Genomic DNA, 24,739 nt, shown 5'->3' with positions numbered 1-24,739 from the left:
TGATTTTAAAGTACACTGAGAAATTGAGAGCAAGGGATGAGAAGCAGAAAGAGAGAGAGATGGAGAGAAAGAGAGACTCCCGAAGACCTGCCTCACCTTTCCTCCTCCTGCAGGAGGGCAACAGGGCTCCAACTTGTGCACGGAAGTCTGGGAAATTCAGCGGGTCCATCACAACCAGCAGCTCCCGCACAGGAGCTCAAATAGCTTTTTTCCTGGAAAGGGATTGGAGCAGTGCAGGAAACAGAAGGGGACTGACCATGGCACAGACCCAGGGGGAGCAAAGGCAGATCCCCAGGACCCTTTTGTCTCTGTGGACACCCCACCAGGCCAGGGAACCTGGCGCCTCAGCCACACAAGTCCAGTGCTCTGCCCAGTGAAGCCTGTCTCCTGCCTCTCTCCAGCTCCTGGGAAAGAAGCTTCCCAGAACAGATCCTGGTAGCAGACTGCAAACACCCTGCCCACATCAACAACTAGTCCAGACCAAGGGGCAGTCCAGTGGGAGCAAGAGATGCCCAGCAAGGGCCTTGTTGTGTTATGTCGCCGCCTTATGGACAGGGAGCAGAATGCATCTGAAGGGAACCGACCCACGGATGGGTTAGAGACAACCAAAGGGCTTCGGTATTTCTCCCAATATTCTCTTCATTTTCCATTCCTGACACAGAGCCAGGGAGAAAAATACACCGAGAAATACCACTTCCAGCTCAAGCTAGCCGTGGTGTTGTGGACTTAAACTGGTTTTTTTAAAGAATTTATTTATTTATGTATGTATAAGAAAGATAGGCAAAGAGAGAAAGAACCAGACATCACTCTGGTACATGTGATGCCGGGGATTGAACTTGGGACCTCATGGTTGAGAATCCAGTGCTTCATCTACTGCGCCACTGCCCGGACCACTAGGTTCTTGAAGCCACAGGCATGAAAGTCTTTAGCAGATCTCCTAAAATAGCTCCTCAGACCAAGGTCTTTTTAATTTATATATTTTTAATGTATTGTATATTTATCAATGGAGACAGAGAGAGAGAGAGAGAGAGAGAGAGAGAGAGGTGATACTAGTTACTAAGCTGTCTCACAGCCAGATCTTCTTTTTAAAATACTTTGATTTTACTTTGTTAATGTTTTGAGTAATGAGAGAGAGGTTTAAAGAGAAAAATATGATAACTACTAGGCAATCACTTCCACCCAAGCTCTCCTTTTTTATTTATTATCTCATCATATTTTCTTTCATTGTTAGGTTTTATAAGGCGAGTCAGAGATAGAGAGAAAGATACAGACAGAGTGAGATGGGCAGGGCTAGATATCCTAATGTTGATGCAAAGAGACTCTCATAACTGAAGCTCTGAGGTTCCCACAACACAATTACACAGGGCTGAGCAGGACTCTGGGGGGGGGGGGATTCATCAGAAGTGAGAGCAGAGCACTGCTCACCTCAGACTTCTGCTGGGGAGCTGGGGATTCAACCTGAACCTTTAAACCCTCAGGCATCCAAGCTTTTGACACAAGCAGGAAGCCACTTCTACAGTCCCCAAAGTCTTCTCTCTCTTTTTTTTTTAATTTTTAAACTTAAAAAAAATTTCATTTTCTCTTTTGTTGCCCTTGTTGGTTTTTTAAAAATATTGTATTTTATTTATTTATTTATTTATTCATTTTTGAGAGAGGTGCAGAGAAAGACACAGAAACACCAGAGCACTGCTCAGTTAGGGTGGTGCAGTGGATTAAACCTGGGACTTTGGAGCCTCAGGCATGAAAGTCTCTTTGCATAACCGTTATGCTATCTACCCCCACTTCCTTCTTGTTTTTTATTGTTGTTGTAGTTATCATTTTTGTTGTTATTGATGTGATTGTTGTTAGATAGGACAGAGAGAAATGGAGAGAGGAGGGGAAGACAGAGAGGGGGAGAGAAAGATAGACACTTGCAGACCTGCTTCACTGCCCGTGAAGCGACTCCCCTGCAGATGGGGAGCCAGGGACTTGAACTAGGATCCTTATGCTGGTCCTTGCGCTTCGCGCCATGTGTGATTAACCCGCTGCTCAGATAAAGGTCAGAGAAACTCAGACACCACCATCCAAGGCCCTGTGCACTCACCCACCTCCTGGGACAGCACAGACCTTTGTATCAATGAGGGGCAGCTCAGAGCCTTCGTGGCTCAACAGCTGCCAGGGATGAATCCCCTTGAAGGATCCGTGCTGGGGTGGCCGCCACCGGACCCCAGGCACTGTGCATGGCTTGGAAACTTTGATGCAGTTTCTGTTGCTCCAATCACAAACACCAGCCTTGTCCTTCATTCTCCCAGTTCAATCCCCAGCACCACCTGTGGGGGGTCCTGCATGTGTTCCCCCATCTCCATTTTCTATTCCTTTCTTACTTCCTTTCATTTATTCTTGTTTGTCATCTATTCTTGCTTGTGTATCTTGCTTGTGTATCTTTCTATTCCCTCTCTCTGTCTTCTCTTCCACTCTCGATTTCTCTCTGTCCTATCCAACCACAATGACAGACATAACAATAACAACAACGATAAATAACAAGGGCAACAAAGAAAAAAAATGGCCTCCAGGAGAGTGGATTCATAGTGCAGGCACTGAGCCCCAGTGATAACCCTGGAGGCAAAATAAATTTTTAAAAAATCTGTACACGGAGAGCATAACCCATCTTTCATTTGCATCCATCGTTGGAATCTGGCTTGTGCTTTGCTCACGTTAGCCCCTGGGGCCCTGCAGAGACTAAGCCACCCCCGCCCAGGGTGAGTGGGGAGGAGGTGGGCTGTGAGGGTGAGGGGTGGGACAGGAGGGGGTCGAGGCCACATTCCATCTTCACTGGGGAGAGGTTGGTTCTGAATAGATGTGGCAAGACTTTTAGACATGCGTAGCTTCAAATTATACCTGAGTTGACTCTTTTCTTGAGTTAGAATTCACAGACAGGACCTGGCAGCAGTGTATCTGGTAGAGCACACAGGTTACCATAGGGAGTCAGGCGGTAGCACAGTGGTTAAGCACACGTGGTGCAAAGCGGAAGGACTGGCATAAGGATCCCAGTTTGAGCCCTTGGCTCCCCACTTGCAGGGGAGTCACTTCGCAGGCATTGAAACAGGTCTGCAGGTGTCTTTCTCTCTCACTCTCTGTCTTCCCCTCTCTCCATTTCTCTCTGTCCTATCTAACAATGATGACATCAATAGCAACAACAATAATAACTACAACAATAAAAAATGGCAACAAAAGGGAAATAAATAAATATTTTTTAAAAACTAGGACCTGGGTTCTAATTTTTGAGTCCCCCCCACACCCCATCCCATACACACAAGGGCAACTTCAAGGGTGTGGAACAGTACTCAGGTGTCTCTTCCTTTCTTTTTTAAAAAATATTTATTTCCTTTTGTTGTTCTTGTTTTATTGTTGTAGTTATTATTATTGTCATTGTTGAATAGGACAGAGAGAAATGGAGAGGGGAGGGGAAGACAGGGGGAGAGAAAGAGAGACACCTGCAGACCTGCTTCACCGCCTGTGAAGCGACTCCCCTGCAGTTGGGGAGCCGGGGGCTCGAAACGGTGATCCTTATGCTGGTCCTTGTGCTTTGTGTCACCTGCGCTTAACCCGCTGCGCTACCACCCGACTCCCTCAGGTGTCTCTTTCTTCCTCCCTCCTTCTTTCTGTCTCTGACAGAAAGGGAAGGAAAGGGAAAATAAGAGCGACTGTTAGGAAAGGTGGAGTTGTGATACAGGCACTGATCCCCATTGAAAACAGATAGATAGATAGATAGATAGATAGATAAATAAATAAATATGGGCCTGGGAGCTAGTCCAATGGATAAAGCACTGGACTGCCAAGTTTGAAGTCCTGAGTTTGAGCCTCAGTCTCCCATGTGCCAGAGTGATGCTCTGGTTCTCTCTCACTCCAACTCCAACCTCATAAACACACACATACAACATGCATACATAAATCTGGGGGCAAGAGAAATCAACAGATAAAATATATTTAAGGGTACTCTGCTGAGCAGGATGTAGGAAGAATAAATAAATGAGTAGAAAAGGAATTAGTGTTGTGAACAGGTGCTGCAGAGGGTGGGGTGCTGAAGCCTCAAATGTGAAGCTGTGAGTTCCCGTCCATGTGCCAGAATGATGCTCTGAGTTCTCTCTCTCCCCTCTATCTTCTGTTAATAAACAGCTAACTCTGAAAAAACAAGGAAGGGAGGAAGGAGAAAGAGATCAGTGAGCTTGAGTGCATTATGTAGGGTGGGGTCTGAGGGTGGGTAATTCTGGAACCTGACTCCATGAAGATTTCACCCACAAACAGCTCATCTCAATCCAGCAAGTCCCTGACTCCCTGGAGCTCAGAGTCGGACTCACTGAGTGCTGGGTTTCCTAGAGGATTCGCCATGGCGGGTGAGCTGGAGGGCCTGAGTCTGTGGGTGGGCTGTGGATAAACCAAGGTTGGCAGGGTGATTAGACATGTGGTCCCTGGTGACAGCTGCACCAGAGTTTGGGGACCACTGGGTGATGACGCCCATAGGAGCGTTTGAAAATGATCTGTGGCTGGTGCGAGGGGTCTGTGAGTGTTGTTTCTCTCTACCCACTGGCAGAGCTCCGTGAGCATTTCTCTCTTTGTAAAAACTGTCCTTTGGGGACTGGGGTGATAGTATAACGGTTATGCAAAGAGACTTTCATGCCTGAAGCGCTAAGGTTCCAAGTTCAATTCCCACACCACCATAAACCAGAGCTGGGCACTGCTCTGGTAAAATAATAATAATAATAATAATGTCAAGGACTACTGAGAAAGAGAGACCATGCCTTTTCAATCTCTATCCAAAAAGAAAAAAAAAACTTCAAGAAAAAATTTTATTCAGGAAAATGAAAACACACGTGAATAAGCGCAAGTCATTGGGGTGAATTTGAGGAATCTAAGGGTCCTGATCACAAAAGGCTCAGTGAAACTGGGGTTTGGGCCCCTTTGGGTCTTAATCTTTCCCCCTAAGAGGGAGACCAGAAAACTGCTCAGCTCTAGTTTATACGCCGGGAATTGAACCTGGGACCAGTGGGGATTCAGGCATACAAGTTGCTGCTCTATGAGGCGGAGCCATTTCCCTGGTCTTATTTTTATGTTTATTCTTATTTTTTTTAATAGAGACCAAGAGGTAAATAGAGAAAGAGGGTGTGGGGCAGGGGTTATGCAAATGAACTCTCATGCCTGAGGCTCTGAAACCCCAGGTTCAGTCCCCTGCAACACTATGAACCAGAGCTGAACAGGCTCTGACTAAAAAAGGAAAAGAAAGAAGAGGAAAGAGGTCCGGCTGGCGCATCGATCGGGTTCTGCCCACATAGTAGGAAGCCAAGGGTTCCGGTTAGAGCCTCCGGCTCCGCACCTGCGGAGGGGTCGCTTCACAGCCCTGTGACAGGTCAGCAGGTGTCTTTCTGTCTCTCTTCCTCTTTATTCTCTTTATTCTTCCTCTTTATTCTCCCCTCCCCAATTTCTCTCTGTCCCATCCAAAAAGTCAAAAAATGACAGCCAAGAGTAGTAGATTTGTCGCGCTAACCCTGGAGGCAAAAAGACAAAGTGTGTCAAAGAGACCACACACCAAAGCTTCACCCCTAAAATACTATAATGATCTGTGTGGTCTGGGACAAAGTGTGCAGTGGATAAAGCACTGGATTCTCAACCATGAGGTCCCAAATTCGATCCCTAGCAGAACATGTACCAGAGTGATGTCTGTTTCTTTCTCTACTCCTATCTTTCTCATAAATAAATATTTTTTAAAACAATAATATAATTATTTTTTTATCAGAGCACTGCTCAGCTCTGGCTTAATCCAGGGATTAAGCCTGAACCTATGATACCTCAGACATGAAAGTCTTTTCTGTCTGAAAACAAAAATTAAGATGTATTTATTAACATGAGAGAGAGAGAGAGAGAGAGGAAGAAAGGGAACCAGAGCATAGAAGATGCCAAGGATTGAACTCAGAACCTGATGCTTCAGAGTCCAACATCTATGCCACATCAGCATTATTGGGGGCGGGGGTGGTAGAGTTTGTTTTTTTAATATTTTTTTTTAACCAGAGCACTGTTCAGCTCTGGCTTATGATGGCACGAGGGATTGAACTTGGGACTTTGGAGCCTCAGGCATGAGAGTCTGTTTGCATAACCATTATGCTATCTACCCTCCACCCTTTTTTAATATTATATTTTATTATTTTTTATATTTATTTATTTTCCCCTTTTTTGCCCTTGTCTTTTTGTTGTCGTTGTAATTGTAGTTATTATTGTTGTTATTGATGTCGTCGTTGTTGGATAGGCCAGAGAGAAATGGAAAGAGGAGGGGAAGACAGAGAGGGGGAGAGAAAGAGAGACACCTGCAGACCTGCTTCACCACCTGTGAAGTGACTCCCCTGCAGGTGGGGGTCGAACCGGGATCCTCACACTGGTCCTTGCACTTTGCGCCACATGCGCGCTGTGCTACCGCCCAACTCCCTATTTTATATTTTTAGTATTTATTTATTTAGTTTCCCTTTTGTTGTCCTTGTTTTTTTTTATTGTTGTAGCTATTATTGTTGTTACTGATGTCATTGTTGGATAGGACAGAGAGAAATGGAGAGAGGAGGGGCAGGCAGAGAGGGGGAGAGAAAGACAGACACCTGCAGACCTGCTTCACCCCTTGTGAAGCGACTCCCCTGCAGGTGGGGAGCCGGAGGCTCGAACCAGGATCCTTACGCTGGTCCTTCTGCTTTGTGCCACCTGCACTTAACCTGATGCACCATGGCCCAACTCCCTTAAGTGGGGTTCTTTGCCTGAACTATAAATCCACTGCTCCTGGTGGCCATGGTTTCCATTTTATTGGATAGGACAGAGAGATACTAAGAGAGACAGAGAGACACCTGCTTCGCAGCTTGTGGAGTGACCCCCCTGCAGGTGGGGAGCCAGGGGCTCAAACAGTGATCCTTGTGGGGGGTCCTTGCGCTTCACACTGTGTGGGCCTAATCCATTGTGCCAACCCCCCTAGACGTAGATTTGTAATTTTTTTTTTAATGGACATCTATCCAAAGGCCAGCAGCTCCATAAAACAAGAGCATCCCACACAGCAGTGCACACTTCACTGGACGCACGTCTCCCTGCCGTCAGCCATTTCATTCCACTAAGTCATTTGTCTCTCGGGACCAGGAGGTGACACACCTGGCTAAGTGCACACATATCAGTCAGCTGTCTCTCTCCTTTGCAGAAATGCCCAGATCTGCTCGAAAGCCTCGTACAAAATTTAGCCCAGAACAACGGCGAGCACTGCAGGATGTATTTGAGAAGATCCGGTATCCAGATTCTTCCACTATCATGGAACTGATGGAAAAGACCCAACTTTCTGCACAGGTGGTCAAGGTGAGGGTCTGAGGTCTCTTGACACACACCGATTCCCCCGTCCATCCACACACACCTGTGCTGGAGACATTTCTGCTTCTCCAGCAAGTGCTTCTTGCAGAACAGAGGTCCAGCATTCTCTGTTTGTACCCCTCGAACACACATGCGTTTCACTGCAGGACGCTGGGCTGGTGACAGGGCGCTGACCTCCCAGGGGTGGTGGACACACAGCTGGACTTGAGCCAGTGGCTCCTGACCTGGGCCCACAAGCTCCCCGGGGCTCTCAGAGGCTGCGTGTCAGACACACCCTTGGGATCTGCTCCCACTTCTACATCCCCTTTGATCAGGACACCTGGATGGCTGCACCTGTGTTTCCAGAGTGTTTTCAGGGCACTGGGATTTCCTGGGTGAGCAGTGTGGGCACCCAAAGGCTAGACACTTACTCCAAACCTTTGGTCCCTGGAGAGCAGAGAAGAGTGGGGCAGCCTGTACTTGTCAGAATGAGATGTGCGGCCAACTTCCTCACAGCAAAAATGACACAAAACCACAAGCATCCACCCCATGGACACCTCAGCCTTTGTATTTATCCAATAACTTCTTCTCTTTCTTCAGATATGGTTCAAGAACCAAAGAGCAAAATGCAAGAGAGGTCAACAGAGTCAGCCGGGACTATCAGGAGCCCCTCAGCAGACCCTTTCAACAGCGAGGGAGGAGGAGAGCCCCCAGCCCACCCCGTCTCCACATTCTGATCCCTCACTTCCTGGCGACACAGCACCTGAAGGGAATTTGCTCCTGGACTCCCAGGATCCTGAGACTCAAGACCTGTGTCGGGGGTTCTCTGATGTCTCTTGGGCCAGACCTCCCCTGGAAGAAGTCACCACAACATATTCCTTATTCGACGACGACGACGACGATGACCCGTTCAGCTTGTTCCAGCATCTGGGCTTTCACATCCTGAGCCCCACAGCTCAAGAGTGAGGTCAGGAGGCCACATGCAAGGGACAAGAGACAAGGGACACCAGCAAGTACAAAGCAGTGACAGGCACCACCCTTCCTTTAGCAGGAAAGAAATTCCTGTCCTGCTTACTGCCTGCACTGAAGAGAAAAGTCATTTGAGAGAAGTCAAAGGGGAGGAGGAGATAGAGAAGGGGAGAAAAGGGGCCGGGCTGTGGTGGGCCTGTTTAAGCGCACATGCCGTCATGTGCCAGGAGTTGGGTTCGAGCCTCTGCCCCCCACCTGCAGTGGGGAGGAATCTTCATGAGCAGGAAAGCAGATCTGCAGGTGTCTGTCTCTCTCCCTCTCGTTTTCTTTCCTTTTTTAAAAAAATTTTTAATTTGTATTATTGGGTAGAGACAGAAATTGAGAGGAATGGGGGAGACAGAGAGGGAGACATTCAGAGCAATACTCAGCTCAGCTTCACCACCCCTGAAGCTTTCGCCTTACAGGTGGGGACCAGGGGCTTGAACCTGGGTTCTTGTGAACTGTAATGTGTGAGCTTAACCAGGTGCGCCACCACCTGGCCCCTCTCTCTCCCTTTCTATCTCCCCCTCCCTATTTAAATTTCTCTCTGTCCTGTCAAATGAAGACAAAAATGGCCACTGGGAGTGGTGAATCTGATGTGCAGGCGCTGAGCCCCGGTAATCCGGTGGCAACAGAAAGAAAGGCGAGCCCCCCACCTGCAGAGGGGTCGCCTCACAAGCGGTGAAGCAGGTCTGCAGGTGTCTCTCCCCCTCTCCCTCCCTCTCTATTCCCCCTCCTCTCTCAGTTTCTCTCTGTTCTATCCAAAAATTTAAAAAATGGCCTCAGGAGCAGTGGATTCAAAGAGCAGGCACCGAGCCCTGGAGGCAGGAAGAGAGAAAGAAAAAGAAAGACTGAGCTGCAGTTCCACTTTCCTCGCCTCTCATAAATGAATGGATGGTTTCTAAAGATTTTTTTATTAGTGATATATTTATATGTATGTGTGTGTGTGTGTATATATATATATATAGAGAGAGAGAGAGAGAGAGGAGAGAGAGAAAACCATAGCATCATTCTTGAACATGCAATGATGCTGGGGATCAAACTCAAGACCTCATGCTTCACAGTCCAGCATCTTATCCACTGTGCCACCTCTGAGGCCACTGCTGGTACTTCTGTCCTTCAAGTGCTTTTCTAACAAGTGTCCTCCTCAGTCTCCCGGAAAGCCACTGGTGCCTCTGCAGCAGCAGCAGCAAAGACCAGTGAGCTCCAAGTCCCATTTATTCCCAGATCTGAGCACTGGAGTAGGTTGACTTTTGGCAAAACTTGGGATCAGCTTCAGAGGCCAACTTGTGGAACATCAGAGCAGAAAGAAGGGAAAAAAAAAACTTATTTATTTTTGCCACAAGAATTTCACTGGGACTTGGTGCCTGTAGGATGAACTCACTGCTCTTGGAAGTCACTTTCTTTTTCTTTTTTAATCTTTATTTCTTGGATAGACACAGCCAGAAATTGAGAGGGCAGGTGGTTACAGAGAGGGAGACGACATCAATAATAACAACAATAAAACAACAAGGACAACAAAAGAGAATAAATAAATATTTAAAAAAGAAAATGGGCAAATTTATACAAATATAGACATATAGTTGTAAAAAGAATAATTAACCCATATCTGCAACTTTGAAAGAACTGCCGTAGCTTCCAGTGGAGAAATTGGGGATACAAAACTCTGATAGTGGGTACTCTGATAGGGTAACAGAATTATACACTTGTTATCTTATAATTTTGTAAATAAATATAAATCACTAGTAAGATTTTTTTAAAGATTTTTATTTATTTATTAATGAGAAAGTTGGGAGTCGGGCAGTAGCGCAGCGGGTTAAGTGAACGTGACGCAAAGCGTAAGGACCTGGTAAGGAACCCTGTTTGAGCCCCCCGGCTCCCCACCTGCAGGGGAGTTGTTTCACAGGCGGTGAAGCAGGTCTGCAGGCTTCTCTCTTTCTCTCCCCCTCTCTATCTTCCTCTCCTCTCTCCATTTCTCTCTGTCCTATCCAACAATGACAACATCAGTAACCACAACAGTAATAACTACAACAATAAAAAAAAAGGGCAACAAAAGGGAAAATAAATAAATATTGAAAAAATATGGAGTTAAAAGAGAGAGAGAGAGAGAGAGAGAGAGAGAGAGAGAGAGAAAGTAGGAGGAGAGAGAGAAAGAACCTGACATCACTCTGGCACATGTGCTGCCGGGGATTGAACTCAGGCTTGAGAGTCCAATGCTTTAGCCATTGTACCACCTCCTGGACCACCTAATAAGATTTTTTAAAGATCATATTGTCATCACAAGGGTGTTATGAGAGGGTGGCAGGATGGAGACAGGGAGAGAAGCTGTTGGGAAGAAAACAGAAGTTAGAGAAAAGACACTAGTCAGCCAGCTCTAAAGGTGGAGGAGGACAACAACATAGCTCAGCTGTTTTGCCATGAGTGTGACCTACATTTGAGCCAGGCGGCAGTGGCACTGAGAGGAGGTTCATTGTCATGCTGTCTTTCCTTTTCTGTTTCTGTCTCTCTCTTTCAATATGAAAAGGTTAGCCCAGGGGCTAGAGGGTGGCATACATATTAACATGTGAAAAGATCTGAGTTCAAGTCCCTGATCCCCACCTACAGGGGGAAACTTCACAGACAGTGCAGAGTTGCAGCTGTCTCTCTTTTTTTCTCTCTGTTTCCCCTCTCAATTTTTCTCCATTTTACCAAATAAAAGAGGGGGAAAAAACATTTCAGGGAGGCGGGCAGAAGTACAGCGGGTTAAGCACATGTGGCACAAAGCACAAGACGGGCATAAGGATTCTGGTTCAAGCCCCCGTCTCTCCTCCTGCAGGGGAGTCACTTCACAGGTGGTGAAGCAGGTCTGCAGGTGTCTATCTTTCTCTCCCCCTCTGTCTTCCCCTCCTCTCTCCATTTCTCTCTGTCCTATCCAACAACAATGATGTCAATAACAATAATAACTACAACAATAAAACAACAAAGGCAACAAAAGGGAATAAATAAATATATATTTTTTAATTATAAAAGAAAAGACAAGATGTTTGTGGGGGTGGGTAATGGTGGCACACTTGGTTGAGCACACATGTTACCATGCTCAAGGACCCAGGTTCAAGTCTCTATGCCTCACTTGCAGGGGCGTAGCTTTCAGAGCAGTGAAGTAGTGAAGTAGTGCTTTTGGTGTTTCTCTCCCCTTCCCTTTCCTCTCAACTTTATTCTGTCTCTAGCCAATATATAATAAAAATGAAATAAAATATAAGGTTAGCCCAATGTGGTGCAATTCTGGCAAAAGTAATGATGATGATGACAAGATATCTCATTTGGATAGCATGCTTGCTTTGTTATAGGCAGGTTCATGTCTAGATTCCCCAGCAGTGAGGGAAGCTGCTGTGCTGTGGTGTTTTTCTGTTTCTCTCTCTCTGTCTCTGTCGTTCTATCTGAAAAAGTAAGCCAGTTTGCTGCGGTGAAACTTCAGTGATGACAAAAAAGAAAGAAATCCAAGAAGAGAAAAAAAAAAAAAAAGCTCATAATCATTATCCTCACAAGTGGAGGAAGAAGCCATGAACCAAGGAGTCAAGTGCTTCTAGAAGCTGGAAAGGGCAAGAATTCCCTCAGAGCTTCCAGAAGGAGCTATCTCTGCTGACGGCAGGTCCACATCTCTCCTGAAGTCAGGGGCGGTGGGTGAGAGGTTCGTGTGCACCTGTGACTTCTCTCTGACTCTAAAGTCGCCTCCCAAGGCGACTTCCACCTCTCAACGGGTTCGCTGGCTGGGGAGGTGGTAGCTGTTGTGAGGGGACCTGGCACATATCATGAGGACACTAAGGAGAGGAAGAGCCCTATGGAGAGGAAGCGAGGCCTTCCGCCAGCAGCAGCACGGTCTCCCTGGGTGTGTGTGAGCCTCCCTGGAGGTTTCCAGTCAGCACCATTCAAGGTGACGAGCCCTCTCCATAGCTAATAACCTCCAGAGAGCCTGTGAGTTAATAAAGGTGCTTTGAGTTACTCTGAGAAAATAGTGCTATTGCACGCAGTGGCCGCCAGAGGGCGTGCGGATTCAGGGATGGAAGCAAAGACGCTGCCACACTTATAATATATATATATTTATTAAAAGGAAACATTGACAAAAATATAGGATATGAGGGGTTCGGGAGTCGGGCGGTAGCGCACATGGTGCGAAGCATAAGGACCAGTAGAAGGATCCCGGTTCAAGCCCCTGGCTCCCCACCTGCAGGGGAGTCGCTTCACAGGCAGTGAAGCAGGTCTGCAGGTGTCTATCTTTCTCTCCCCCTCTGTCTTCCCCTCCTCTCTCCATTTCTCTCTGTCCTATCTAACAATGATGACATCAACAACAACAACAATAACTACAACAACAATTAAAAGCAAGGACAACAAAAGGGAAAATAAATGTAAAAACACATTTAAAAAATGTGCGCACTCCACCTGGTGCACAACTGCCCAATTCCCTCACCTCTATATTTTTGATATGTTCTGAGTTTCCCTGACACATGGCCAGGAACAGGGACCCATTTCTCTCTGAGAATGGAACAGCTCCAGGGGAGTATGTAGGGCAGTTTTGTTTTGTTTTTGTTCATAGTTTAGCCCTCAGTTTCCCCTTTTTCTTCTCCGTCTAGACCCGAAGACCACTTCTGAGAAGTCAGGAGAAAGGATTCAGACTATTGTTGCTCAACAATTTGTTTGGCTTTGTATGTTAACTCTCTTTTCAATCACCAGGTTCTAGATGCCATCAGGATGCTAGCCAGGCTTCCCTGGATTGAAGACCCCACCAATGTGTCCTGGAGCTCAGCTTCCCCAGAGACACACCCTACTAGGGAAAGAGAGAGGCAGACTGGGAGTATGGACCGACCAGTCAACGCCCACGTTCAGCGGGGAAGCAATTACAGAAGCCAGACCTTCTACCTTCTGCAACCCTCAATGACCCTGGGTCCAGGCTCCCAGAGGGATAGAGAATGGGAAAGCTATCAGGGGAGGGGGTGGGATATGGAGATTGGGTGGTGGGAATTGTGTGGAGTTGTACCCCTCCTACCCTATGGTTTTGTTAATGAATCCTTTCTTAAATTAAAAAAAATATTTTTAAAGATTCAGACTATTGTCACTTAGATATTTATGGATCTTGAGCAAGTCATTGAACAATCATTTATTTACAACTTTTTTTTCTATTTGTGATTTAATAATGACCAACAAAATTGTGGGATAAGAGGGGTGCAATTCCATACAATTCCCACCAACAAAGTTCCATATCCCATCCACTCCACTGGAAGGCTCTCTATTTTTTTTTAAGATTTTTATTTATTTATTATTTGATAGTGACAGAGAAATTGAGAGGGGTGGGGAATATATAGAGAGAAAGAGACAGAGACACCTGCAGCACTGCTTCATCACTCCTGAAGCTTTCCCCTTGTAGGTGGGGACAGAGGCTTGAACTTGGGACCTTGCACACTGTAATGAGAATGCTTAACCAGGTGAGTCACTGCCTGGCCTCTGAAGGTTCCCTATTCTGTTGTATGCTTTACATTGGGTTCTAGTTCTCCCCTGTCAAGAGAATTGGATCAGTCCAGTTAGTTTCGCGGGCCTGCTTGGCCCCGCCCCTAGGAACCCTGGGAGAGGGTTCCAGAGTTACAGAGTTCCAGAGTTGCAGAGAGAGAGTGCTTGCGCCACCGCAAAGAGACAGCAGAGTTCTGTTTGGTGATTAGTTTGTCTTAGTTTATGAATCGTTGTTCCTGAATAAAGAAATACAGCTTCCCTGCCCAGCCGTATGTCTCCGCGTCTCTGTTACCCGCCCGTGAAGCTAACCCGGCTGGAGCCTCCGAATTTTAACAACACTATTCTTTATCCCTCTGGGAGTATAGACCAAAGATCTTTATGGGATATAGAAGGTAGGAGTTCTGGCTTTTGCAATTGTCTTTCTGCTGTACATAGGCATTGACTGGTTGATCCATACTCCCAGCCTGTTTCTATCTTTCCCTGGTGGGATAGGGCTCTGGGAAGGTGGGGTTCCAGGACATATTGGTGAGGTTTCTGCCCAGGGAAGTCAGGTTGGCATCATGGTAGCATCTGCAACTTGGTGGCTGAAAAGCATTACGATATAAAGCAGAACAAATTGTTTAGTAATCAGGAAGTTAAAGGTGAGAAAATAGCAGATGAGATATGGGGTCTTCGTGTTGGAAGAAGCTAGGAAGTCTATTTTAGGTATAGTCCAAGGGGCCCATGACTTTACTAAATTTTTCCTGAGCCCAATAGCTAACATGCACATGGACTAAAAGTTGTCTGGGAAGATGGGGACAGAGTTAAGAATAGGACGAGAAAGCTGGGTCAAGGCAGAGAGTAGCTCCTCACTATGGGGAAAGTATATAAATACCGTTAACTATAAACCCCATCAGTCTGAGCTAGGACCCATGTCTGTTCATATTTAGTACAGGAGCCTGTGTAACCTCTGCATCCCTGTCAGTCTGAGCTCACAGTCCATAGCTATAGCTAGGAACATTCTAGGCTACACTCCTTTCAGGACCATTCTTCAAGTGGCAAAGTATACTGACCCAGCCTCCCTTCAGAGAGTGGTGCAGTTTCTACCATTGTTGTTCTGCATTGAGGGCAAGGTCCTGTAGAGGCCCACAAGAAGGTTTATGATGTTGTTCCTGATGGTGATGACCAGTGATGATGGAGGATCTGTTAGAAGTCTAGTCCTCCCCGGGTTGGGCGGTAGCGCAGCGGTTTAAGTGCACATGGCATGAAGCGCAAGAATTGGCATAAGGATCCTAGTTTGGTTCAAGCCTCGGCTCCCCACCTGCAGGGGAGTGGCTTCACAAGCAGTGAAGCAGGCTACAGGTTTCTATCTTTCTCTCCCCCTCTCTGTCTTCCCCTCCTCTCTCCATTTCTCTCTGTCCTATCCAACAACAATGACATCAATAACATCAACAACAATGATAAACAACTGGGGCAACAAAAAAGGAAAAAACAGCCTCCAGGAGCAGTGGACCAAGCCCTAGCAATAACCCTGGTGTTACAAAAAAAAAAAAAAAGAAGAAGAAGAAGAAGTCTAGCCCCGGGAGCTGAGCAGTAGCTCAGCGGCTTAAGCACATGTGGCGCGAAGCGCAAGTTCCAGCATAACAATCTCGGTCCGATCCCCCAGCTCCCCACCTGCAGTGGGGTTGCTTCACAGGTGGTGAAGCAGGTCTGCAGGTGTCTTTCTCTCCCTCTCTATCCTATCTAACAACAATGACAGCAATACCAACAATAATATTAACAACAATAACAACAAGGGCAAGATAATGAGGAAAATGGCCTCCAGGAGTAGTGCAGGCACTGAGCCCCAGTGATAACCCTGGAGGTTTTTAGGTCTTTCTACTTGCTTGCTGCACTCATTAAGTCACTGCCAGCTACTGCACACTTTTACTTTAAAGTGTATATTTCCCCCTAACTTACACATATGTGCACATTTGCCCTATCCCATGGGCACTGGTCTTTATCTAGGTTCTGTAACTTTGTTAGGAAGTGCGCCACCAGAAATAGATCTAAGGAGTCCTTTGAGTTAGGAAAGGTCTCACCAGAATATTGGAGCTGGAGTGTTAACATCCCAGGCCTGGCATCTCTGGACATAGGTGAAATATGTTGAGGTGGCACTGGTTGCATTGATTTGATTGAATCATTTTTCTGAATTTCACTTTCATTTTTATCATTACAAGAAAAATGGTTAGGCTGGGTTATTTTTTTACCCCCTCTCTTTTTAAGGCTGGACTTAGAAGTATGAGGCCAAGAGTTTGCTCCCTGGCATTGCATGTGTCAGAGTGATGCTCAAATGTTCTCTCTCATAAATCAATCCTTAAAAAACCCTTAACAAAGAGTTTGGGGAAAGGGTTCAGGTCCTAATGCACAATGATGGAGAAGCACCTAGATGGGGGCAGGTAGAGTGTTTTGCATAAAACTGAGAAATTTTACACATGGCCCAACAACTGCACTTACTGTTGACTGTATACTACTAATCCCCTCAGTAATATATATATATATATATATATATAGTCTTTGAGTCTTGCCTTGACTTGCTCTTACCTTGAAGTGACTTCAATTCTTGTATCATCTGTAAAATAGGGCCTTTGAGAGGATGCAATAGATACTAGGTATACACAGTACGTAGCACAAGGTACATATTAAGAATCACCCCCCCCAGGGGGAGGAAAAAAAAAAACAGTGGTCCAGGATGTGGCGCAGTGGCTAAGGAACTAGACTCTCAAGCATGAGGACCCGAGTTCAATCCCCAGCAGCACATGTACCAGAGTGATGTCTGGCTTTCTCTCTCTCTCTCTCCTCCAATCTTTCTCATTAATAAAATAAATAAAATCTTGAAAAAAAAAAAAAAAACCTGAAGTTTCTATTGAAGGAGGGAGGCAGTGGGATCCTCAACATGAATTCTGAGTTCCACTCCCCTTTCTTCAAGACTTATGCTTTTTTTAAATATTTATTTATTCCCTTTTATCACCCTTGTTGTTTTATTGTAGTTATTATTGTTGTTATTGATGTCGTCCTTGTTAGATAGGACAGAGAGAAATGGAGAGAGGCGGGGAAGACAGAGAGGGGGAGAGAAAGACAGACACCTGCAGACCTGCTTCACCGCCTGTGACGCGACTCCCCTGCAGGTGGGGAGCCGGGGCTCGAACCCGGATCCTTATGCCAGTCCTTGCGCTTTGCGCCACATTTGCTTAACCCCCTGCGCTACCGCCCGACTTCTGACTTCCGTATTTTTTAAAGAGAAGAGAAGGGACCGGAGCATCGCTCTGACATAAAGGATGCCGGAGTCGAACTTGGGACCTCCTGCATGTAAGTCCCCTGCTCTATCTGCTAAGATTCAGGGAATTGAGCTCTGACTGGGGGGGGGGGGGGGGGGGCAGAGGCACCCAGAGCTGGTGGTGCAAGGAGCCCTGACTGTGACATCCTCAGGAGCAGTGCACATTCCTCCCATCCTCGTGCTCCCAGCTCAGGACCCTGATGGGCCCGACTCAACCTGCTCGGGCCACCCAACGACTCAGGGGTGGAGGGTGAACTCCCGCATCCCCGGCAGGAGAGGAGAGTGGACTACATTTCCCGGCGTGCAGCGCGGCTTCCGCCCCGGGTCATCCTACCCGGGAGCCTCCCGCGGCTCGGGGCAGTCCCCATCCCTGGGCAGCTGCTGCTTGGCCTTTTGAGAAGCGCGCCGGCCCCCATCCTTCCCACTTTGGGCGGCAGCTCCACTGGGTCTGTAAGGAGCGTGTGTTGTTCCTCCTTTCCTCTGGGCGCCCAGTGAAGGCGGGTTGATCAGGCTGATCGCCCTGGGGCAACCCTCGGCCCCGCGATCTCCTCGGCAGCTCGAGGTTGACAGCCGGGTTCTGGAGGGCGGGGGTCTGAGGAGCCGCATCCAGGCAGCGCAGCCGGGGACTACAACTACCAGGCGGCATTGCAGCGGCGGCGCGCACGTCACTCTGGCACCGCCGGCGGCCCCGGGAGGCGGCGCGGGCGGGGGGCAGAGGCTGGGGCCGAGCGGGAGGCGGGTGCAGAGCATGGGGGTCACCCAGCCGCCCCGCGCGTGAGGAGGCCGAGGGGCGCGCCACCCCGTCTCGGGGCGGGCGCCCCCAGGGTCGCTCCAGCCCCGCCCCGCCCCGCCCCGCCCGGCGGCCGTGGCCCGGGATGCGGAGCCGGGGGCCGCCGGTGGAGCTGCGAGGGGAAGGGGGCCGCCGGCTGCCCTCGTCCCCCACCGGCGGGCCCCGGCTGCCAGCCGCGAGCCTTAGCGCCCCGCCTCCCGCGGGGGACAGGTGAACGCGCCGCCCCACCCCCACCGCGCCCCTCGCGGACGGCGGCGTCCGAGGGGCCGCCCCAGCCCTTCCCCAGGGGCCGCTTCCGGCTCCTGCGCCGTCGGGGCCCCGCAGCCATGGCCCCCAGGAGCCCCCGGGCCCCCGCGGGGACCCGCCGCCGGGGCCCGCCCTCCGCACCCCGCGGGCAGCCCGCGTGAGGGCCCCCCCCATGGAGGAGGAGCCGGGGGGCGCGGCGGCCGGCGAGTGGACCGCCGTGTTCGACTACGAGGCGGCGGGCGACGAGGAGCTGACCCTGCGGCGGGGCGACCGCGTGCAGGTGCTGTCCCAGGACTGGGCCGTGTCGGGCGACGAGGGCTGGTGGGCCGGGCGGCTGGCCAGCGGCCGCGTGGGCGTCTTCCCCAGCAGCTACGTGGCCCCCGCCGCCCCCGCCGCCCCCGCCGGCCTGCGGCTGCCCCTGGAGATCCCCTTCCACGAGCTGCGGCTGGAGGAGATCATCGGCGTCGGCGGCTTCGGCAAGGTCTACCGGGGCCTGTGGCTCGGCCAGGAGGTGGCGGTCAAGGCCGCGCGGCTGGACCCCGAGCGCGACCCGGCGGTGACGGCGGAGCAGGTGCGCCAGGAGGCCCGGCTCTTCGGAGCCCTGCAGCACCCCAACATCATCGCCCTCCGGGGCGCCTGCCTCAGCCCCCCACACCTCTGCCTGGTGATGGAGTATGCCAGGGGGGGCGCGCTGAGCAGGGTGCTGGCCGGTCGCCGGGTGCCCCCTCACGTGCTGGTCAACTGGGCCGTGCAGGTGGCCCGGGGCATGAACTACCTGCACAACGATGCCCCCGTGCCCATCATCCACCGGGACCTCAAGTCCATCAACAGTAAGTGTGTGTGTGTGTGTGTGTGTTGGGGGGGGGGGTCCTCTCTCCTGAAAACTTGCTTCTGCAGAACCTCGCCGGGCCCGCACTAGGCGGTGGGGGAAGGGGACGAACTGGAAGCCACTTGCCTGGGACTAGAAGGGGCAGAGGGCCTGCAGGGAGCTCCCAAAGGTTGAAGGGCTGCCCGCCTCGCCAGCTAAAGAGCTCCCTGTGACAGATCTGGGGGGGTCCCTGTCACACAGAACATTGCAGTGCCCGCCCTCGTGGCACTCACTCAAGAGTGACAACAGAATCAGCCAGGAGTCAGATGGTCCCAACCTCGGCACTGTGGACCTGTGGGCAGATGATTGCAGGTGATCTGTCCTGTGCTTGATGGTTGCTCATCCTCCACCGCCTCCAAGATGCCAGTAGCGCTCCCCGCTCCTCAGTCCATTACAACGACCAGAAATGATCTCCAGACACTGCCAAGTATCCCTCAACACACCAAAGAGGCAGGATCACCCTTGGTTAAAGGACTTCTGTTCCTGGAACTCCTCCTCTGCCCCAGCTCACCCAGGCAAACTGGTTAAGATGAAAGGGAGAAGGAACAGGGATGTGGCTTATTTAAATGCTTCCAGGCTGCCTGGCCTATCCCAGACTCTCAAAATTGGATTGGTTTGTTGAGTGAGGACTAAGGCCCCGTGGAAGGGGAGATTTCCCACCATCCAAACATCCAAAGCAAGGAGTTTCTCATCAGAAATGTTACTTGAGCACCTATGAAGTTAGGAGCTTGATAGGGATCAAGATGACCATGGTTTCTGCCCTCATGGCTGGAGATTCCAGTCACTCCTTAGATATCTTTTTAAATATTTATTTATTATTGGATATAGAGAGAGAAATGGAGAGGGGAGGGGAGACAGACAGGGAGAGAGACAAAGAGACCCCTGCAGCCCTGCTTCACTGCTTGTGAAGCCTGCCCCCTTTCAGGTGGGGACCAGGGGCTTGAACCCGAGTCCTTGCACACTGTAATGCAAGCACTTAACCAGGTGCACCACCGCTTGGTCCCTCCTTAGATATTTTCAGAACACCTGTCAAATGCCAGCCCCTGCCCTTGGCCCATGGGGATTTAGCAGGGGAGAAATCTTACCCTTCTGCCTATACCACCCTTCCTCTGCCCCATCTCACCCCCCCCCATCATCATTTCTGTTGTTACTCATCCATTTAGTGTGGTCTGTACCAGACCAGATCATCTCCTAAGCAAAAGTGAGAGTCTAGCAAGTTCCCCACTTCATGTAAACTATGAGACTTTCCCTTTGCCCTCAGCCCTCACATCTCATCTAGTTCTGTTTAGTCAACATTTTGAAATCTGTTTGCATCTTTTCTACTATTAAGGGGGGGAAAAGGATTTGTTTTATTTGTTAACAAGAAAGAGAAAGCAAGAGAGTACCAAAGCATCACTTTTGACACACGCACTGCCAGGGATAAAACTCAGGACCTCATATTTGAGGGTCCAGTGCTTTATCCATTGCATTATCTCCCAAGCTACATTAAAAAATAATTCACTTGGGAGTCAGTCGGTAGCACAGCGGATTAAGAGCACGTGGTGCAAAGCACGCAAGGACTGGTATAAGGATCCCGGTTTGAGCCCCCCAGCTCCCCACTTACGTGGGAGTCACTTCACAAGTAGTGAAGCAGGTCTGCAGGTGTCTATCTTTCTCTCCCCCTCTCTGTCTTCCCCTCCTCTCTCCATTTCTCTCTGTCCTATCCAACAACAATGACATCAGTAATAACTACAACAATAAAACAACAAGGGCAAGAAAAGGGAATAAATAAGTAAATAAAATTAAAAATAATTCACTTGTTTACGAGAGAACCAATGCATCACTATGGCACATTCAATGCTGGGGATTGAACTCAGAACTTTATGCTTGGGAGTTTAATGCTTTATCCACTGTGCCACCTCCATTCCCCTATTTTTATGCTTGCTGCTATGCACCCTCCTTGCCCCCCCATTTAGAATGGGGGGGGGGGCTGAGTCTTCCTTACCTCCCAAGCAAGGCAGTTGTACTCTCAAAGATAGCTACGGGGGTGGGGGGTTTGGGGAGGCAGATGGTAAATAGCATAATGGTTATGCAAAGAGACTCTCAAGCCTGAAGTTCCAAAGCTCAGGTTCAATCTCCCTGCACCACCATCAGCCATTGCTGAGGAAAAAAAAAAAAAAAAAGCTAAGTTCCCATGATGTGCCAAACTCTATGCCAGGGCTGGAAAATAATCAAAACAGACAGGTGGTTCCTGCCCTCACTGATGCATATGCTCTAACCCCTCTAAAAGCCGGGAAATGGACGCAGGACTATTGGTGTGCTCTTTTTGAAGCCTGCAGCCCCTTCCTCACTTTTCTCATCCCTGTCGATTCATAGCTTGCAGGTGGCATGGACACACCCTCATATTTTTCTTTTCTTTTTTTCACCAGAGCACTGCTCAGCTCTGCCGTATGGTGGTGTGGGGGATTGAACCTGGGACTTTAGAGCCTCAGGCATGAAAGTCTCTTTGCATAACCATTATGCTATTCCCTCACCCCCCTCATATTTTTCATTCACCACCATCACGAGGACCAACACTTGCTTAGTGAGGTTCTTTAGGCCAGGATTTCCTGCTCGACCGATGGAACTTTCCATATCCAAGACGGGCACAGGGCCTTCTCAGCACACACACACACCCATTCATCCTCACTTATAGAGCGATGGCCTGATAACACTTCTTCACTGGTTCATTTAGCTGATAATTCTGAGGCAGAAGTAGGGAGCTTCATAGGCTCTGGGATTATAGGGGTGAACACGGCAAGGTTTCCACCTTTGTGGTTTCTTTGTTTTTTTTATTTTTTATTAGTGATTTAACAAAATTACAGAATATTAAGGATACAGTTCTACACCATTCCCACCACCAGAGTCCTGTGCCCCCATTCCCTCCATTGGAAACTGCTGTGGTTCGCTCTGGGTCACAGATACGAGTTGACTATTATTTTTCCCCATTTTTTTCTTTTTTCTTTCTTCTTCTTCTTTTTTTTTTTTTTTTGCCTCCAGGGTTATTGCTGGGGCTCAGTGCCTACACCACGAATCCACTGCTCCTGGAGGCTAATTTTTTCCATTTTGTTGCCCTTGTTATTGTTGCACTTGCTGTTGTTGGTGGTGGATAGGAGGACAGAGAGAAATCAAGAGAGGAGGGGAAGACAGAGAGGGCGAGAGAAGGACACCTGCAGACCTGCTTCACTGCTTGTGAGGTGACCCCCTCTGCAGATGGGGAGCCGGGGCTCAAACTGGGATCCTTACGGAGCTTCTTGCACTTTGTGCCACATGCGCTTTACCCACTGCACTACTGCCCGACCCCCCTCTCTTTTGTTTTCTTTACCAGACCATTGCTCAGCACTGACTTATGGTGAAGTGGGGGATTGAACCTGGGATTTTGGAGCCTTATGCATGAGAGTCTGTTTGCATAACCATTATGCTATCCCCCCCCCAACTAGGGTTATCATTGGGGCGCCGTGCTGGTGCTACAAATCCATTACTTCTGATGGCCTTTTTTCCCCCCACTTTATTCAATAGGACAGAGAAATTGAGAGGGAGGGGGAGGTAGAGGGAGAGAGAAAGAAAGACACCTGCAGACCTGCTTCACCACCCGTGAGGCTTCCCCATTGCAGGTGGGGAGTGGAGGATCGAACCCAGGTCATCGCACATAGTACTATGTGTGCTTAACTGGCTGTGCCACCACCCAGTCCCTGCACATTTTTTTTCCCTATGGTCCTACCTTCTCTTCCTTTCTAAGTCATACCTATACCTATTACTACTTCCAAATGTTTTTTTCTCTTTTTTTCCCTCCCTCTTCTCTCTCTGGACCTGATGGAATTGGGTTTCAGAGTGTTTGCTTTGTTGGCAGGCTTCCATAGTGTAGTGGTTATCACGTTCGCCTAACAGAGTGTTTGTTTTTGCTTGTTTTTTTTTTTAATTTACTTCTTTTTTTTAACTATTTATTTATTTATTTATTTATTATTGGATAGAGACAGAGAGAAATTGAGAGGGAAGAGGGAGATAGAAAGGGAGAGAGACAAAGAGACACCTGCAGCCCTGCTTCACCACTTAGGAAGCTTTCCCTCTGCAGGTGAGGACCAGAGGCTTGAACCTGGGTCCTTGAGCACTGTATTGTTTGTGCTTACCCAGGTACATCACCATCTGGCCCCTGTTTTTGCTTTTTTTGGCCACCAGGGTTATTGAAACCACCAGTCTCAGAGACATATTTTTATTTTTTTGCCTCCAGGGCTATTGCTAGGTCTCCATATCTGCACCATGAATCCACTGCTCCTGGCAGCCATTTCCCCCATTTTTGTTGCCCTTGTTGTTGTTGTTGCTGTTGTTGGATAGGACAAAGAGAAATTGAGAGAGGAGAGGGAGACAGAGATGGGGAGAGAAAGAGACACCTGCAGACCTGCTTCACCGCCTGTGAAGCGACCTCCCTGCAGCGGGGGAGCTGGGGGCTTGAACTGGGATCTTTACGGCAGTCCTTGTACTTCGTGTGCACTTAACCTGCTGCACTACCACAGGGCCTCCCTTGTTTTCTTTTTTTAAATTAAGATAGAGGCTGAGAGAAATAAGGCTGGGAGCGGGGTGGGGAGAGGGAAGAGAGACACCTGGATCTGCTCCACTGCTCGTGAAGCTTCCCACATGCACCAGAGACTCGAACCTTTGGTCCTCTTAGATGGTTACTTGTGTGCTTTACCGATTGCACTACAACACAACACTGGTTTCCACCTTTATGGAAAAATCTATTCCAGTTAAAAGAAGTAGAGGCTTGGTATTGAGACCGGTAGGTAAAACTTCAGTGTCCAGGGGACTCTGGAGGGAATACTGTAGCTTACGGGGCAGCAGAAGCTCTTTAGGTCAGGTGGTCATAAGGCAGCATCTGAGTAAGAGACCTCACTTAAGAAAGAGGCCTGGTGGACAGTGAGTGTGCTTCTCAGAACAGGAAACCAGAGAGGTTAGAACAGCAAGAGTAGGGGGCCTGGTGGTGGCACGCCCAGCTGAGCATACACATTACCATGTGTAAGGACCCGAGTTCAAGCCCCTGGTCCCCACCTACAGGGAGGAAGCTTCATGAGCAGTGAAGCAGGTCTGCAGGTGTCTCTCTTTCTCTCTTCCTGTTTCCTTCTCCCCTCCTTATTTCTCAGTCCTATCTAATATATTTTTTTAAAATAATTTTTTAAAAAAAGGAAAAAATGGTTACCAGGAGTGGTGGATTCATAGTGCAGGCATCAAGCTCAGCAATAACCCTGGTGGGAAAAAAAGGAAGGAAGGAAAAAGCAGAGGAAGAAGAAAATGGGGTTAGAAAGGTAAGCGGGGGCTGTAGGGGGGCCCCAGGATTTGGGGTGTTTTGTTCGGTGCAGTGGGAGGAGTTAGAGTGTTTTCAATAAAGGGAGAGAAGGCATGATCAAATATACATTTGACTTTAATTTAATTTTTGTTTGGTTTTGTGAGAGACCAGAGCTCTACTCTGGCATATATGGTGACAGGACTCCATACATGCAAGTTCTATGCTCCACCCACTGAGCCATCCCCCAGACACTAGTTATATATATATGTATGTGTGTGTATATATATATATATATTTTTTTTTTCCTCCAGGGTTATTACTGGGGCTTGGTGCCTGCACTACGAATCCACTGCTCCTAAAGGCCATTTTTTTCCCTTTTTGTTGCCCTTGTTGTTGTATTTATTGTTATTGCTGTCA

The 24,739-nt window shown here is 48.6% G+C and overlaps 2 protein-coding genes and 1 long non-coding RNA gene across 4 annotated transcripts in view; 2 read left to right on the top strand and 1 right to left on the bottom strand.

Moving 5' to 3' along the window:
- LOC132536823 (uncharacterized) overlaps positions 1-24,739 on the top strand; it is a 298,410-nt gene that overhangs the window by 168,780 nt on the left and 104,891 nt on the right. The gene's annotated exons all lie outside the window — the stretch shown is intronic.
- Positions 1-24,739, bottom strand: part of LOC103125881 (cytochrome P450 2G1-like) — a 60,421-nt gene that overhangs the window by 15,696 nt on the left and 19,986 nt on the right. Inside the window, exon 1 of one of the 2 annotated variants that reach the window (XM_060185962.1) lies at positions 97-118. The exons of the other annotated variant lie outside the window; for it this stretch is intronic. The gene's annotated coding sequence lies outside the window, so the exon portion shown is untranslated. Of the gene's footprint in view, positions 1-96; positions 119-24,739 lie in introns of those variants that run through there. 2 annotated transcript variants of the gene reach the window in all.
- The window catches only part of MAP3K10 (mitogen-activated protein kinase kinase kinase 10), a 30,092-nt gene continuing 22,876 nt past the window's right edge, over positions 17,524-24,739 (top strand). The window contains exon 1 of the mRNA XM_060185960.1: positions 17,524-18,988. Within this exon, the coding sequence (XP_060041943.1) occupies positions 18,331-18,988 (658 nt within the window). The 5' untranslated portion in view covers positions 17,524-18,330. The remainder of the gene's footprint in view (positions 18,989-24,739) is intronic.

The sequence above is a fragment of the Erinaceus europaeus genome, chromosome 2 (genome assembly GCF_950295315.1).
Source record: "Erinaceus europaeus chromosome 2, mEriEur2.1, whole genome shotgun sequence".
Lineage (NCBI taxonomy): Eukaryota > Metazoa > Chordata > Mammalia > Eulipotyphla > Erinaceidae > Erinaceus > Erinaceus europaeus.
The sequence above is the reverse complement of the archived record's forward strand: the minus strand, read 5'-3'. Positions and strand labels throughout refer to the sequence as shown.